This window comes from Phyllostomus discolor, chromosome 14 (genome assembly GCF_004126475.2).
Source record: "Phyllostomus discolor isolate MPI-MPIP mPhyDis1 chromosome 14, mPhyDis1.pri.v3, whole genome shotgun sequence".
Classification (NCBI taxonomy): domain Eukaryota; kingdom Metazoa; phylum Chordata; class Mammalia; order Chiroptera; family Phyllostomidae; genus Phyllostomus; species Phyllostomus discolor.
The window spans coordinates 6970148-6988655 of NC_040916.2; the positions used below are offsets into that span (position 1 = coordinate 6970148).

The 18508-nt window shown below is 38.1% G+C and overlaps 2 protein-coding genes across 2 annotated transcripts in view; both read left to right on the forward strand.

The window, feature by feature from the left end:
• Positions 1 to 17828, forward strand: part of LOC114512110 (complement receptor type 2-like) — a 60287-nt gene extending 42459 nt beyond the window's left edge. The window contains 12 exon segments of the mRNA XM_036015744.1: positions 9297 to 9704; positions 10310 to 10486; positions 10568 to 10612; positions 10615 to 10657; positions 10947 to 11023; positions 11912 to 12319; positions 12703 to 12879; positions 12954 to 13041; positions 13397 to 13479; positions 13975 to 14367; positions 15346 to 15531; positions 17136 to 17828. Of these exon segments, the coding sequence (XP_035871637.1) occupies positions 9297 to 9704; positions 10310 to 10486; positions 10568 to 10612; positions 10615 to 10657; positions 10947 to 11023; positions 11912 to 12319; positions 12703 to 12879; positions 12954 to 13041; positions 13397 to 13479; positions 13975 to 14367; positions 15346 to 15531; positions 17136 to 17413 (2363 nt within the window). The 3' untranslated portion in view covers positions 17414 to 17828.
• On the forward strand, positions 4947 to 8513 carry LOC118498071 (complement receptor type 2-like). Its single transcript, XM_036014972.1, is given in 4 exon segments — positions 4947 to 5247; positions 6419 to 6808; positions 8153 to 8284; positions 8287 to 8513. Coding segments are annotated over 4 exon segments (651 nt in total). The 5' UTR covers positions 4947 to 5207; the 3' UTR covers positions 8376 to 8513.
• Positions 17829 to 18508: the final 680 nt, after the last annotated feature.

Below are 18508 nucleotides of genomic sequence, written 5' to 3' on the forward strand. Positions count from 1 at the left end.
GTAGCCCTACCCCAAGCTGTTGTATATTAAATGCCTAGCTTTTTGATAAAGGTGTGATGGGAAATGACACTACAACCCAAAGTGGCGCACAACATAGACATGAATATTAGAAATTGCTGAATGAAAAAGTAACTGTTTTTGTAAATGAAGTGTTACTGGAACATAGCTATCCAGTCATTTACCTATTGTCTGTGGCTTTTTTACACTATGGCACAATTGAAAAAAGAGCAGTGCCCCCTTTACCTGTGGGGGATACATTCTGACATCTGCAGTGCATTCCTAACACTGTGGATAGTACTGAATCCTACATATACTATGTTTTTTCCATCTTATCTGTGCACTCATTGCACACTGTGGCCATGACTTTTGCAGTTTGAGGTATGACAGCAAAACTAGCACAAATTTTCTTTTCCCTCTTCATAATTCACTGGTGGAAGATGTGTCTTTACTTAGATCTTAGCAACTTCAGAACATTTTTTTTTCTTTTGTGAAGTTGAAAACTTTCACTTTTTACTTAAAGGAAGCACTTCAGAGCTTCTCTTTGACATGTCAACTTGCCAGCATCACTACTCTTGCACTTTGGAGCCGTAAGTAAGTAAAATAAGGGTGACTTGAACACAGCACTGTGATACTATGACAGTCCATCTAATATCCCACATGCTGTTTTGTGACTAGCAGGCAGGAAGCATAGACTGTGGATACACTGTGCAAAGGAAGGATTCACGTTCCAGGTGGGATCACTCGAGATTTCATTATGCTACTCAGAGTGGCATGCAATTTAAAACTTATGAATTGTATATTTCTGGTTTTCTATTCAATATGCTCACATCAGAATGGACTGTGGGTGGCTGAAATCGTGGAAAGTGAAACCACGGATAAGGTGAGACTAACTGTACATGCCACAGATTCCCAGAGACTGTGTGGCCTACAAAGTCAACATATTTACTATCTGGAACTTTTCCTAGAGGAAATGTTTATCAATGCCTGAACTATTTCACACTATGATTATTTTCTCACTGGCCAGGAACCCTTTGAGCCTTGGCCTATTAACCTGTTTCCAAGCAAAATCTCTCATTTGTCCATTTTGTTCAGAAATTTAACCCACTCTCAGAGTACGTCATGACAGCTCTTGGTTTTCTTGTATCTTCCAAACTCCATTTTTCTTCAGCACACAGAGCAATTCATCCAGGCCTTGTTTACTCTGGCCATGCCCAGCAGTCCTAACATTTCCTATCCATAAGTTCCACAGGGCATTTTCAGAAATAAGCAAAAGCTCTAGATAGGGATCAGGCTACTCCTGTGGAAAAGAGAAGCAAAACGCCACATTTTTAAGTACATTTTTTGGCCCACCTCTTTCCCATAGCAATGTGCATTAATGTAAACCTTGCATTTGGTATCTAAACCTCTGTCAGAAATCCTAAGTTCTACAGAGAACAGTGAAAGCAGCCACCAGGAAAGGTAAGGGGATGGGAGAGGCATTTACAGTTACTCAAGAAACAGGCAATTCAACTCTCTCTAAACCAAAATGTACAGGGTTTGGTCAATTTTCTCCTAAAGAGAATGAATACACAAAGCCCTATGTTTATTATCTGGATTCTACTCACTTTATTTCTGTCAAATAGATTGTTTTCAAGACTGGTCATGGAAGCAAATGAAATAAATGTACATTGTTATTTAATAATTCAGATGGGGCCATTTCGTTTTTGAAGCTTTAATGATCCCTTTCAAATGGGCATTTACAAATGCCTGGGGAATGTGTGGCTAGTATACCAAGGGGATAAGGAAGTCATGAGTGAAAATGGCATGTTTTCCTAGGAGAATATTTTTTCTGAGGTTATTCATATAGTTCAAAGGAAAAGTAGTAATATTTTTATATTAACACAAATACATTATGAGGGAGCAGAAGGCAAACATTGCAGGAGTTTTTAAGATAAAATAAGACAGAGAATACTGTACTTTAAGTTAGCCTCTTAGGCTCTGAGGTGATTTCTTTTTCTCTATTATTGGGGCACTTTGACAGAAAAGTTATGCAAAATTGATTTATATTAGCCATGCTGCCACCAAATATAACAGACTAAATAGCAGCAGATTGTGAGGGTGATGGTTAACCCTGTTATAGTTCATTTTAAAATATTCCAAAAGACTGTTTCAAATACCATATGATTTTGCCTCATTCCTGCCAGGTTACTTGCCTAAAGCACATTTCCATCTTTTTTACAATCTAGGTGCATTAGCCCAGCTCAGAATTCACTCACTCAAGAAGTTCTCCCAAATAACTCCAGTCTAAAGAAATGTCTCTCTTTGGAACTCACAGCACTTCCTGCCTATTCCAACTTTTAAAATAAATCATTTTCATGTGAGGATAATTTGTGCTTATTATTGAAAACATAGAAAATACTGAGAAATACAAAAATATAAAAACTACTTAAAATATCCTCTGCCCAGTGGTTAGTATTGTTGAGCTACTTTTAATGTTATTTTGCATTTGCACAGTTATACTTTGAGATTATATTGATCTGATTTTGACGGATTCTGGTTTCCCAGAGTGACAATCATTCTTCCCATTGTTAAAAACCATATATAAATACATTCCAGAGCATTCAACATTTCAATCACTGTTTTTTACCTCTTAACTCTATTGCATTCATTCACTTGCTCATTTTTAATTCTGTAAATATTGATTATTAACTTTAGGGTACCCTACATTGTGCTTATGTGTTTTCTCTCCCATGCTAAATTAACTTATAAGTAAGGACCATATTTTTAAAGTTCCCAAAATTTCTGAGTATAGACTTGACCAAATGAGAAGTGTTTGATAAATATTTGACAATGAATGTACCTAAATTTTCATTGTCCTTGGCTTTTTTGAAACATTCTTTACATCAAGGTGAATCTCAAATTCTGTTCATTGACTGTTGACCACCTTTTAATAAAAAGGTAGGAATTCCTTAATGAATTAAACTCAAATTTTCATTTAAAGATTAACATTTTGACCACAGATGTTCTATAGGAGAAAAATTAATCATGGAATTATGGACATTCATTTAGACATTCATTTTCTTAACTCATACCATGATGTGTAATGGTAAGCCTTGTTTTACCATGAAAGTCAGCAACAAGGTATGGTTCCATGTAAACAGTTCATGGAATGCTCCACTTCCAAGGTGTTTCAAGGATAACTTGGAATGAAAATTTGGTGATCTATAAATGAAATGATACTTTTGGTTGAATAGAAACGTGGTAGGTATGGGAAAAAGAGGTAAAGATAATAAGTGCAGTTGGGTATCCTGGTTAAAGAGTTAGAAAGCAAACTTTGAAATTTGTAGTTACATGTTGAAGAGGTAGGACATTTGCTATATTCTGCAGTGTGTTAGATCTACATTAATTTGGGGAATTTAGAAGACACTTTAAAAAGCAAATAGTACCCAAGCCAGTGATCAGAAAATTTTTTCTAAAGCACATATGATATTCAATTTTATTTAGATGAGGATAAAATGAATTCTCAACTTTATTGACCATGCCAAGGGGAGAAACTGGCTGATGTCAGAATTTGACTCAATAAAAAAACCCGTAGGCATTGTGCATTCTCATATTGAAAAATGTAGTCTTTCTGTAATAAGGCTAAATTAAGGTTGAATCTCTTCCCCCACTCTCTCTTTCTCCCCTACTCTTACTGAAAAATATAAGACTTACAAAAATTTGGCAACATTCAGATCTACACCCCCCCCCGCCCCCCACACACACATACAAGGCCCAGAACCTTTATCAACTGGTTTGGGGAGTGGGAAACTGAGGTAGATTTTGGTGATTAAAATGTATTACCAAAGTTTGGTTCCCTTAACTACAATATTAGAGAGAGGATAACCAAGATCATTTCAGCTACATAAGTGGAAAATGATGAGTGGATGGAATGGTTCCTGATACAGATCAAGAGAGAGAAAGCAGATGAGTGCATGCTTCATCATGTCTTAAAAAATGAATGGATGTTATCCCACTCCACATCACCAAAGGACTCCTTGCTTTACATTTAGGAGAAATGACACAACCACTTTCATCCCACCCCTGCTAACCCCAACATGGATTAGGTTGTAGAGAAGAAAGCTCTTATTTCAGAAATAAAAGGCCTCTGGTCCAGTTCTTTTCTCAGGGTGTCTACCACCTCCACATATCTACTGTGGTAATTATAACAAAAGGAATAGCCTGGCTACAGTCTCATTGGAGCTAACACTATGCAGTGTACATCCTTGGGAACCTGGAGCCATACAGCCCCCAAATGTGAAGGTACCTAAAGCTCAATTCCATCTTAAGGAAACTCAGCTGTTTCTTGACTCTTCATGTGCCAGCTCCGTCTCTTTTTTCCTAGTGGAATCATGTGATGCCATTCCAGAAAAATTTCTCAACGGCCAGGTGGTGGCTTGTCCTACCTTCCAGCCTGGGGGAGAGGTATCTTTTGTTTGTAATGAGGGGTGAGTGTGAGGTGACAGGGCCTGAATTGAGATCTATAACTTACAGCTAAGCATTGCAGTATGTGATCTCTAAGACCGTTACTGTTTTTCCCTCCCTCTAGTCCTTTCCCTCCTGATCTTTACCATTTATGACTACAATTTCTGTTATTAACCAAATGCTATTGGTTTTCTTCAAGTGTATGTATTGTGCATAACCAACCAAAACTCAGAATTATCCATCTATCATTGAAAAAGCAGAGTTTGAGGCCTGAAGTTAGGCTATATTATGAAGAATGATTAGATGATGGGCATTTAGTAAGAGGGGCTCTTTGGGTTGAACTTAGGGGAAAGATCTTTGATATTTTTGTCACTCAAAACTGAGATTTGTTCCTTCTCTTGAGGCCAAGAGAATCTTGAAATTTGGAAGCCAAGGAGAAAAGGGAGAATTTTTCCTCATAAAATATTTTATTGTTTATACTATTACAGTTGACTCACTTAAAAATTTATAATCATTAGGACTTTTTCTCTGTGTCCACCTGGTCTGAAGTCATCACATAGCTGAACTGATTAATAAACAATCTTGGGCTTTTTCCTTAAGCCTAAATGCTTTTAAAAACCAAGCTCATTAATACCACATGTTTGAGACATGTGATCCATTCCATGCAATTGAGAATTCATTTCTTCTGGTGATGATTTGCTACCCCTTATTGTTTAAGGCACCAGTGAAGTGGCAAATCTTCTAGTCAGTGTGTCTCAGAAGGGATGAGAGTATGCTGGAATAATAAGTTTCCTGTCTGTGAATGTGAGTAGAAGCAAAAAGAAATACGAATCTTACCTCTTCATTTTTGATGTTATCATGCATTTATCAATGATAACATCTTATCTGTGTATGTACTTTGAACATGGACACGCCACTCTTCTGCATATTCTAGAGTGCTGACCAAAATGAAGGGTATTCAGTTGGCCACATATTCATTGAGTATTCTATCTATATTAAGATAAAGACTCTGGAAAGTTACCCCACTGTAACTGAGTAGCACATCTGTGTTGAAATGATTTGTCCATGTGTTCTTATCCTAATTCCTCTACTGATGAGCAACTTTTAGAGCTAAATGAAAATCAACCAGCAGGTCTCAGGTTGGCACTTTTCCCTTCATTCTGGGACTCACTCAGGAAAGGTGTGTATACACCAACCCAGCTGTAAAGTATTAACATTAGTACAAAATATAAAGGATATGAGGTCATTATTCCAAATCCCTGACTACTTCCTGTAGTGTTTTCAAAAGGATGCAACATCAAAGGATGACAAATGATTGTAGTGAGGCTGCAGTATCTTTAGTAGAGGAACAGAATGTCCTTTCACCACTTGTAGCCCCAGTTGTGCGTTTGAAAAAGGCATCAAATAATTTCTACATTTCGGGTGTTGTACTTGCTCATTTCAGGTCTTTTATCTCTCTGGGTCCCAGTTATGACCTTATGAAGTAGCTTGATTTATATGATACACTAGGAAACTGAGACTTAGAGAAGGTAAGACTTGCCCAAAGTCACACAGTTATTGAATGACAGTGAGGATTTGAATCCAGGTCATCTGAGCCCACATGTCATTAGTCCATTGTGCCCCCACATGTGATTAGCATGTCATTAGCATGTAATTTCATGTGCTGTTTGCCCTTGTTTTATTAAAATAGATTTGACTCAGAACTATTTAATAAATATGTTTTATTGTCATTGTTTGGTCAAGATGACACCTATAAGTTTTATATTGACTTGATTGCTGAGGACCAAGTGAATGGTAAGAATTTAGGATCTTTGGTATCAGTAGGACTATCAGTAAAAAATAAATTATACACATTTCTAATTCTGTTTTTGACAAAGTGACATATCCTGTATTTGGACCTTTAATCTAAATTTGAATCTTTTTGTTGTCACAATCAATAACACCACGTATTTCTTTTTCTTTTTTTAATTTTCAGGGATTTCTTGTGACCCTCCTCCTGCAATCAAAAATGGTCATACTAGTTATGTTTCTGACCCTGTACCTATTAATACTGTCGTGAGGTACAGGTGTTTGCCTAACTACCGCCTCATTGGAGAAAGAAGCCTTGTTTGTATTAGTAGAGACCAAGTGAAAGGAACCTGGGATAAAGATGCTCCTATATGTGAATATTTCAACAGGCGGTCTACTTGCCCTGAGCCCATAGTACCAGGGGGACACAAAAATAAAGTATCTAGGCCACCATACAGACATGGTGATTCTGTGACATTTACCTGTAACACCAACTTCACCATGAAAGGAAACCAGACCGTTTGGTGCCAAGCAAATACAAAATGGGGACCAACACCACTACCAGTCTGTGAGAGGGGTGAGTAAAAAGGAAATTAAACACATTTGGGAGGGTGGGTCCTTCATTTCTGTGCAAGGTTCAGAAGTTTCGTGTCATTCTGAAGGAAGAACAGTGTTGATGTGTGAATGGTGGAGATTAGGGTGGAATCATGGCCAGGGTGAAAATGATCATTTCCCCGGGGCATTTTTCTAATTTTAAAGGATATGAATGTTCATTCAACAGGCATGGATAGAACAAATGTTTAAATTATGATCAGAAAAAGTAACTGAACATACCTAATAATTGAATTGAATAAGTCTCACAGGATTGGGGGCCAGAGTTAGTGTTGGTTTTATGAATTGTGTGGTTTTAAACCATATATCTGAATTAATGTTAAAATGAGAAGACATGTGAGATCTGTTAGCAAAATTACACCCCACGGACTCAACACTCATCTGTAAATAGCTGCTATGCACCCTGGCAAAAATGGTGCCCCGTTCTATGTGACTCTATAAACACTTTCTGAAGTGATCAAGTAGTTTTCCAAATCATCTTCCCAATCATAACATTTCAAATCAAATGACTTTACAAGTGTGGTCTTCATTAATTTTTATTTAGTTGGGCTTAAGCTGTTGCTGAAATCTAAATCTGAACTTCTGTCATAAAATTAGGGTAGCTGGAATGTTTGAGAAACATTTTACCATCAAAATTAGCTATTTATTTACTTAGTGAAGAACAAAATCAATTTTATATTAGCAAGTTAAAAAACAATTATTTGAAAACATGGTTTTATGTATATATTTATAAATATATAATCTCAGAAGTAAGGACGATCTGAAAATAGTCACTAAATGAGGTGACTGTACAAGAGAATTCAGCCTTTATAAAGATTTAGGTAGATCTTTATGTATTTACATGGAAAGATCTCATATGTTATTAAGCAAATAAAGAAAAGCAGAGAATAAGATGTGAGTACATACAGTGTCACCCAATATGTATATATACATGTATCACATATAGGATCCCACAAAACTGTTACTAATATATAGCAGGGTTACCCCCTAATAATATGTTACTTTTGGAGAAGAGAATATGCTTAAGTGAAGGTGAGCGTATTTGTGAAAATGGACTACTTTTGATAATTGATATTTTTCACAAAATAAATCATAAAGTAACTAAAAATGAAAAATAATGAGATATTTGTGGTATGAAATGGATGTGATTAAATCACGCTTGTTTGACCTTTAAAATGGTGAGTTAAAAATTCATGACCTGTTACCACAGATCATGTATCATTTATTTGGATCCGTGTACTATGCCAAAATGTATATTGTGAAGGATATTTCATCCAATGGCCTTTTTAAAAAATGTGTGTGTGTAAAGATTTCCCCATGGTGTGTCCACCGCTTCCCATGATCCCCAATGGAAATCATACAGGAAACAATGTTGGCCCCTTTGTCCCTGGATCGTCTGTGAATTACCACTGTGAACCCGGTTACTTGCTTGTTGGAAAAAAAACATTCGTTGTTTGTCTTCAGGAGACTGGAGTGCTGTCATTGCAAAATGTGAAAGTACCCTAATTTTACAATCAATTTTCAGAAATTAGGCTATTCTGTTGTGTGCCATGCCTTGTGCATCTTTGGTGTGTTTCCATAGAAGCACGGTGTGCACCTCCAAGTCCATTAGTCAATGGGAAGATAAAGGAGCCTTCAAGTCTTCAGGTTGGCGTAACTGTGAGCTTTTCCTGTAATGAAGGGTGAGTGTCTGGAGGGTCTATGAGACTTAACCCTTTGGGCTTCTCTGTGCATGGTGACCTGTGAAGGCTCCTCTGTGAGGATCTACGGAGAGCTGGGGGCGAGGTTGTGACAGACAATGCTAACAAGAGTTGATGCACACAAATCAAATAAACTTACTTGGGACTTTAAGTAGAGGTTATTGACCTATATCAATGGCTGCCTACTAATTCTGAATGACCACCCTCTGTCTACAGGTATAGATTAGAGGGCCTACCTTCTAGTCAGTGTGTAATTGCTGGACAGAGTGCTTTATGGACCAGGATACCAGTGTGTAAAGGTAGGTTATACAAAATGTGCTCTGCAATTAGTTCCTTGTCTGAGGCTCAAAAGGACACTGAATTCTTCTGACAAAAAGCTTTTTGTTAGAGAGCAAATATCTCTCCTAGACTTTTCTAAGGGTTATAGCTGAAGTATTCAGTTACCTTTTTATTCTCTGTTTATTAAAGTAAGGCAGGGTTCCTATGCTTTTCTTTCTCTGAAATCTACGTAGACTTGTAAGCTGGGCCGTGCACATAAAAGAGATAATACACACAGTAAAAGAAATCAAAGGACCAGAAGAAATCCTGGAATAGATCATATTTTTAAAATTATATTCTTACAGCTGCATTGATTGTTTATTGAAACTCAAGTGTCCAAGGTCTGGGAACATAGGAGGTGAGACTGGCATCAAGTTTGTGGCTTTGTTTGCAGCTCAGCTGCGATCTTGTGATTTCTCCGTGTAATTTCTCTAGAAATTTTTTGCCCACCACCTCCTTCTATTCTCAATGGAAGACATACAGGCAACCCTTCAATGAACGTTCCATATGGGAGCACAGTCACTTACACCTGTGACCCGGGCCCAGAGGAAGGAGTGGACTTCATCCTGACTGGGGAGAGCACGATCCGTTGTACCAATGATAGTCAGAAGACTGGGACCTGGAGTGGCCCTGCCCCAAGCTGCAAACTTTCTATTTCTGGGATTCAGTGTCCACCTCCCCAGATCCTTAGAGGCCAAATACTGTCTGGGCAGAAAGATCAATATTCATATAACAACACTGTGGTATTTGCTTGCTCATTTGGCTTCACCTTGAAAGGTAGGAAGGAAATACGATGTAATGGCCAAGGCATCTGGGAGCCATCCCCACCAGTCTGTGAAAAGGGTGAGTGTTCCAGTACCAACAAAAGGTGCTACTGACTGATCCCTTCAAACAATTAAAGGAATGGGTTGTGGACTTAGGCAGGGCCTTTTTTAGTTTCTAATCCCCTCAATTTTACTAAATACTACAGTGTTTATGGATTACATAGAAGGCTTTTTTTAACACTGCCCCAGCGTTGGTTCATTTTGTGGAAGTATCCTTGGAAAAATAACATTAGGGAACACTAAGTTGCTCATTTCTTTAGGGAATAAAAATGCTTGTTTATCCTAACACTGGTGTCTTAGAAGGGAAGTCAGCAAAGCCCCCACCCCATGGAAACATTAGAATCTGTCATGAAAGCATACAAGGTGATTCCTTAAGAAAGGAAGAGACAAGAGAGAAGGTAAAGCACCGAGTGGGAATTGAACAAAATCTGCAGCAGCCTAAGAGCAGAAAAGAGGAAAAGATCAGAACCACTGATCTAAAATTATCCCAAACTGGGCTGCAACATACCTTCTGTATCATACAACTGCTGCCAGAGGGAAATTATAGCATTACTGTAAATTTCTTTGGTTATTTCCTCCTGTTGCTGTTGTTTATGTATGAAAATTTTTCTTCCTTCCCCCTAGAGTGCCAGGCTCCTCCTAAAATCCTCAATGGGCACAAGGAAGATAGACACAGAATCCTCCTCAAACCTGGAACATCTATAAAATATAGATGTGACCCTGGCTATGTGCTGGTGGGAGAAGAATCCATACATTGTACCTCTGTGGGGGTGTGGACACCCACTGCCCCCAAGTGCAAAGGTGCCAGGCTTTACATGCTTGTGTTTTATGATTTTGAGATTGCTTGGAGTTGATTTCTCATTCTAGTCTCTTTTTTCTTAGTGGCAGAGTGTGAACCTATAGGAAAACATCTCTATAGAAAACCCCAGCTCAATTTATTAGACCATATGTTAACTCTTCTTGCAATGAAGGGTGAGTGAGTGCTGGCTCACCTGAACTAGGGCTGGCTATTCAGTGCACACTGCAACCTCTGTGTAAGAGTTTACTGCAAAGACCTGTCTCTGTCATGTGTTCATGGAAGTGCTGACTATGTTATTTTTCCATGTGTGGGAACTATGGCAATGGCTGATGGAGCTGATGCTGGCTACATTTTTGTTCCTATTGCTTCTTGTCCTGAATGTGGTGAGTCTGCTATAGCGCCAATAGCTCTTGCTTAGCTTAGTGGTCACTAGATGGCAAAATGACATGACTCTACCTCTAGGTACTGGTTAGGTAAGAGTGTTTATCAGCTTTGTCAAGGCATGATTCCTTGGTTTATGGAGATTCGTCTTTGTAAAGGTGAATAGCATATATAACAGAGAAATTAAATGTGAGACCTATGCATGCCCTGGGAGATTTCTGTTTTAGGCTATGTTTTGGGAATAAGAATATTAAACTCTGTTCCATTGTCAAATTTTGCTGTCTCTCCACTGTGACCTCTCTCTACTTCAAAGCATAGCAACCACTTAATTTAAATGTATTCAGTTGCTGCTCCTCTTTTGTGATTTAGGAGTATAAGATGATGAAAGCAGTGAGTGTATGAGTCACCATGCTTAATTTGGGGTACACTGTAGTTTAGTAGAGAAAAAGGAGATTGGTATGGGATCTGATCTCTTATTCTGTATCTACTGCATCGTATGATCTTGGTGATTTATATAACTTCTCTGAAACTTTAGCCCCTCATCTGTAAAGTCAGCTCAAGAATGCAGACTTCAAAGTTATTATAATTAAGTGGTAGTATCCCTACTTTGTAAATGAGAATATTGCCTGTCAAAAAGTAAATGCTCAATCAACAATAAATATTCTTGACTATCATTATCACCTCAACACAAAGATGGCACTCCAAATATACTTAACTCTATATAATCCTGTGCCTTTTATACACCTATTGTTTATTAAAAACCAAAATTTTAATTACTAATTTCCTACTGGTCTTTACTGCCTCACAATGTGATATTAATGTACATGTTCATTTTTAACAAAGATTTCCATTATAGAAGTCCTTTCTATGAATCCTGTTTAAACTGAATTTTATACATCTAATGAGCTTTGACATAACTCATATCATCAAAATTCACCCATATCCTCCAGGAAATGTGATAACAATGGTTTCATAATCAGGTCTGTGTCTCTTCTTTGGTTTCTAATACTGAAACAGATTTATTCAGTCACTTCTCATCCATCCAGAAATCACCTGTCCACCGCCCCCTGTTATCTACAATGGGAGACACACAGGCAGTTCCTCAGAAGACATGCTGTATGGAACCATAGTCACTTATACGTGTAACCCTGAGCCTGAGAAAGGAGTGGAATTCAGCCTCATCGGGGAAAACACCATCCACTGTATAAGCAACAGTGAAGAGAGAGGCATCTGGAGTGGCCCTGCTCCTCTTTGTAAACTTTCCCTCCCTGCTGTTTGGTGCTCATATGCCAGCATTGCAAATGGACACAAGATATCTGGCAAGAAAGCCCCATATTTCTACAATGACAGTGTGACATTCAAGTGTGATGATGGATTTACTTTGAAGGGCAGCAGTCAGATTCATTGCAAAGCCAATAACACCTGGGATACTGAAATACCCATGTGTGAAAAAGGTAAAACCAAACAGAGAAAAATAGGAGGTATTTATTTAATTTTCTTATCTCCCACCCAAAACTAGAGTCATGGGAAAAGTCAATGGGGCACAAATTGCTCTCCTGTTTCTTCCATCTGTAACAGAATGTTCCATGTGTGTTTTATATGTTCTTCATGTAAATAACCTCTTGTATCCAGAGGATATTCAGGGTAGATAATGACAAGCCCTGATTAAAGATGTCTTAGTTCTTTCAAAAGTACAGAAAGCATTTAGTATTTAATTAGAGTTTTGTGATCCTTGGCTTAAATGTTTAAGATTGTCTATTGTCAAATTTTGTACGCTTAATGTTCCAGAGCACAAATTCCTTTTTGTTGGTATTTATGTGGGGAGTTTTCTCTTCAGACTGCCAGCCACCTTCTGGGCTCCTCCATGGTCAGCACACAGGTGGAAACGGGGTCCTCTTTGTCTCTGGGATGACTGTAGACTACACCTGTGACCCTGGCTACTTGCTTGTGGGCAACAAATCCATTCAGTGTATGTCTTCAGGAAATTGGAGTCCTTCTGCCCCTCGGTGTGAAGGTACTTTCAGTTCCAGAGTTGCCTTTCTCTTTGATCCCAGGCATGTATAAGTAATTCCAACCTTCTTCCTCTAGAGGCACCATGTCAGCCTGTGGGTGAAGATGTTCAAGAGCTTCCAGGTGATTTCCCTGTGATTCCAGTTAATACATCCTGTCATGACGGGTGAGTATGAGATGGCCCATTCAGAGAGGCTCTCCACTTGGTTTTGTGCAGTAGTCCTACCCTCAGCTTGTCCTGATGACTCTCGTTAGAGGTTACTCATTGCCACACTCACAGGGAATGTGAGGTTCCAAAGGTCCAACTAACACCTCTGACTTTTTAGTTCTTTCTTGACCTGGAAATGGCTTTGCTGTGAGCAACTCTAAATCTAATAGTTTTCTTACTTGGAGGGCCTAGTGTTTTAATTTCTCTTTACCAAAATTTGTGTTTAAGAGTGCCTCTGCATTTGTGTTGTGAGGGGGCTAGGTTTCAGAGATGTGACATTGAGAAGAAGAAATGTATTATAATCTCTCTCTAGGTACCAGCTGACTGGACATTCTTATCGGAAGTGTCAAGATGGTGAGAATGGGGTTTGGTTCCAAAAGATTCCACGCTGTAAAGGTAAGACAGCACTTAAAATTGTCACTGGGGTAGTAAGGCATTCAAGCTTCAGGCCATTGAGGAACCACCTCAATAGTCTTTGTGCTCTATCTCAGTGTACCTCAGATAAGAAATATCTTTCACTGTTTGGTCATCACTGTGTCACTGGGAAGCAAAGCTGTCAAGTAGGAGCTGAGTATTTGGCATACATCTCCTAAATTATATTTATATGCTATGGATTAAATTACATATGAATATATATTTCTAATTCATGATAATATAGCTGTGTTTCTTTCACTCTTATTACTTTACTGGATTTTTAAATTTTTTAGAATGAATACATACTATTTATATAATCAAAATGTTTATAAACTGTTTGAAAGAACACACTGTAAATCTAAATCATATTATAGTTATGTGCTATACACACAGTTGCAAATCTTCATTTGTATCTGAATGATGACTGTTCACCTTGGTGTACTTGCTAAAGCAGAACTTCCTGAATCTCTTCTGCAGCTATTCACTGCCCACCTCCACCAGAGACTGACAATGGGAGGCACACGGGTGTGATGGCAGAACACTTTCTGTATGGAACTGAAATTTCTTATGAATGTGACAAAGGATTCTCTCTTCTGGGAGAGAAAACTATACGATGCATAAGTGATTCTAAAGGACATGGATCTTGGAATAGACCACCCCCACAGTGCTTAAAACCTCATCCTGTGACCCATTGCTCTAACCCAGAAGTCAAACATGGATACAAGCTTAATAAAACTCATTCATCATATTCCCACAATGACATTGTATATGTTGCCTGCAACCCCGGCTTCATCATGAATGGCAGTGAGCTGATTAGGTGTCATACCAATAACAAATGGGTGCCAGGTGTACCAACTTGTATCAAAATGGGTAAGTTATTTTAGGACATTAACTATAGGATGGTGCTCAAAATAAGGACAAAGATTTTTGAATCTGCACTTGCTTGCTATTTGACTTAAAGAAAAGCATGTAAAAGCTTCCTTAAGAAAATACCTGTCTTATCTTCTCACCCAATTCTTTTTTCTTCTTCCCTTTTTAAGTGGATTGAGCTAAATATATGAAAGGACAATGGTTAATTGGCAAATGGATACTGTCTACAAATTTATTTTGTTACTAAATTAGAATGATAAGAACACACCTACCATTGAGGGGGGTGGTCGAAGGTGTGGCTTGATAATTGGATATTTAAGGCTGTAAGACCAGCCAGAAAGAGAACTTTGCATATTCTGAGGAGTGAAACTGGCCTTTGGACTCTTTGAATTTTCTCTCTTGTAATTGTAGTTATCATTTGTCTGTTTTATTTCTGTCAGTGACTAGGTGACTATGTACAATAAAGGGTGGCAATCAGTGACCCAAGAACTAAATTTAAGTCACCAGAACGGTTCTCTTTGGCCAACATAATATTCTCATTTTAAGTGAAACACATGTTTACAGTCCAAGATAAATGTAGAACCTCTGATATAGTGAGGGTTCCCTCTGCTCCCCTGCCAGGCAGCAGTTGCTTGAATTGGCCTTTGGCTGTCATTTTTAGAAGGGCAGGCTCTCTCTTCTTTGTGGTATCTAAAGGGAAAAGCGAAGACTACTATTGGTTGGTAGATTACAATTGTGGGCTGCAGCCATAGGTGTTTCATTATCTTACTTTTGACATTTTTCTTCAGATCGTGTACAACATACACAGACAGTGCAAATCTCTGTCCAGTGCTGCTTGGTTTGGGTGGAAGGGATATGACTAGATACCAATTAGTTGGCTTGTTGCCTGCCCTCTTTCTGTATGGCCATCACCCACAGAAAGTGTTGGCTATGCGTTCCTCTGCGCTAAACTAAAGACCCTTTTTATTGGCGTCTAAGCCCTCATAGGATGTCAACCTCCATTTAAGATCCCCAATGGGAATCACACTGGTGGTGATACAGCTCGATTTTATGCTGGAATGTCAGTCCTGTACAGCTGTGACGAAGGCTACCTGCTGGTGGGAGACACACGCCTTTATTGCACACGTGAGGGAACCTGGAGTCACCCTGCCCCTTTTTGTAAAGGTGCATTATCTACTTAATATTCTAAATTTGTTCTGGATAGACATATTCAGTTAGGAACTTTCTACTTAAAATCATCAAATAAATGCCTTAATTAGATCATTTAATGAAATACATTTAATTAGATTAATATATTAATTACTCTAAATACCACAAAATAAGAAAAATGACTGGGTGTGTAGTTTATCTGGTGAGTGATCAATTATGTAGTCTTTTAAATATAGAAAGTTGAAATGTTTATATAAATTAAACAACCAAAGTGTATTACACTGTGATAACAATTATGGTAAGTATGCATCTGACAAAACACTAATGAAAAAGTACAATGACTTTTTTCAGTGTATTTCCTTGGAGTGATGGTGGGATTACAGGTACATAGTTTTACAAAAGTTTCAGAATGTCATTTCATTAGGCATATAAAAATGAGAAGTGAGATAAAATGAGGGGGACCCAAAAACTTAGAGCTTATTTATTTAAAAATTGTGTGTTTATTTTCCTTATTTAAACTTCAGTCACCTTCAAAGCACTCTCCATTTGATGCAGTACACCTATGGAGGCATTTTTTCCACTACTCAAAACAGTTTTTGAACTCATCAGTTTGGGTGCCTTTTATTGCTTCTGTTGTTCTTTTGTTTCACCTCTTTCATGTTGGTAGAATGTTTCCCTTTGAGGACTTTCTTCAGCCGGGGAAACAAAAAATAGTCACTCGAGGTGAGATCAGGTGAATAGGGAGGGTGAGGTATGGGGGTCATGCCATTTTTGGTCAAAAACTGCTGACTACTCAGTGCTGTGTGGGCAGGTACACCCGTAAATCACCCATCATGAAATGGGCAAATGTGTTGAAAGAGTCTTCAAAAAATTCAGAGGCTGAACGTAGTCTCTCACAACAACGTCAGCTGGTACACTGATACAGATGGGTTCCTGGAACACTCACATAGTAGGGGAAGCCTGTACTATAAGGGGCCCACCCTCCAAAAGATAATTATAATTTTGGGATCTCTCCTTATATGTAATATTTGTTGAGCCCTTTTTCCTGTGTGTCTGATACTATACACAGCATTTTGAATACATTGTCATTTAATCTTTTTGAGAACCATATGAAGTTCTCATTGGTACCATTTTTATTCCTATATTAGAGATGAAATCTCAGTAGAATGAAGAAATTTGTAACTTTTCCAAAGTCACACATTAGGAAGGCCTAGTATCAGGATTCAAATCCAAAAATCTCCCAGTATTGACCCCTACACTGAAGAGATGAAAGAAAAAGGGAGGAAGCATGTGCATGTATGAATTGGAGAGTAAGAGTCGACAGTGATAAAATAGTAATTCAGAATTCCTACCCATTTAGCCCTCACAATTTCCCTGACAAGTCATTAAAATTAAACAGCTATTAGTTTAGAAACTAAAACACAAGGAAGGAAAGTAATCCTGGTTTAAATTACATAGAGGTTATTGAGATAGATGGCTGACACTGAAAGACTCTACCTACATTATCATTTTGTTTTTCAGTCAGACTTTACTTACTGAGATGAACTAAGTTGGTTCTATAAAACTTTTCATTAGGGGCGGAATCTACTTCATTGCTAATTAGATTCCTTTGATTTCAGGGGTAAACTGTAGCTTCCCAGAGTATATGAATGGAATGTAGAAGGGGCTGGAGTCTGGGAAAAAGTATCAGTATGGTGCAATTGTTACTTTGGAGTGTGAAGAAGGATATACCCTGGAAGGCAGTCCCCAGAGCCAGTGCCAGGAGGATCATGGAGGGAACCCTCCCCTGGCTGTTTGCAGATCACAAGGTAAGTACAAGGGACTTTGCTGGCATTTGTCTCACTGGAGGGAAGTGACTGAGGGATACCCCTCAATGTTAGGGACGCCTGGGTTTTAAGTTGAACTAGGCCTGTAACTGGTGGTACACTAACAGACAAATTTTTAGTTGGTTGTGTATTCTAGAAAAAGCAAAGCTTTCTGAGGATGAGGGAAGTAAAGAGAGAAAGAGAAACACTTACTTAAAAGGTACAAAACTCATGACCTTACATTTTGTAAGGGGCTGCTGCTAAGACTTCCCTTGTTGCTGAATCTTGATTTATAAGGGCTTACCAATTTGACAGGGACCTCAAAAAATATGTTAACAAACCAGTCATAGCAGTTAATAATTGCATTCCAACCTGAGAAATCCCTTGACTATATTGTTTTTTTAGTTAGTGAACTACCCCAACTTACCTAATTAAAATGTGAAAACTCAACAAGTTCAATGAGTTGCAATATAAGAAATGAGGAAAGCGTAGGTAAACCTAAGGTTCCAATTCATCCTTTTAAGTAGACTTAGAGAGAGAGGAATATTAACCTAGAGAGAATGCTAACTTCGGGAGAGTGCTGTGGGACTTTGGGCTATATCGATTCATGCAACTAGATTAACATGTTCACAATTTTGGATTTTCCTTAGGCTCGCTGCTCCTCTTCTTTGTGGTAAGTTTCTTAAATAATTAAAGAACATGTTAATGACTTTTAAAATTTTTATATAAAATTTGAGGTCTTACATTCTGCCTGAGTGTTATAATTTTCCTTCTTTAACTCTTAAGAAATTATCTTGTTTGGTGCTTTAAGGAAATTTCAATGTGCCCTTCACACTGAAAACTGTCACTTTTGGATAGAGTTGAATAAATAATTTGAATAGCCAGCTATTCCCAGTTTTTAAGTTGAAAGTTTGGTGTATATTTACTCTTGGTCTTTTGCATGATCTGGCACTATCAGAATAGGCTGACTTATTCTACAATAGAAAAATATATTTCACAACTGAGAATTAAATGTTGTCATGCAAAGTTATAGGATCCTAATGTCCCCAGCTCCTAACTTTACCCTGGTGACAAGAACATTACTAGTAAAATGGGAAGGAACAGAGAAGCCCAACAGAACTTGACTGGAACCCTGGGGTCAAGTGCTTGGCACTTTAGATTAAATGTAGAATGTATTAAACTAGAAA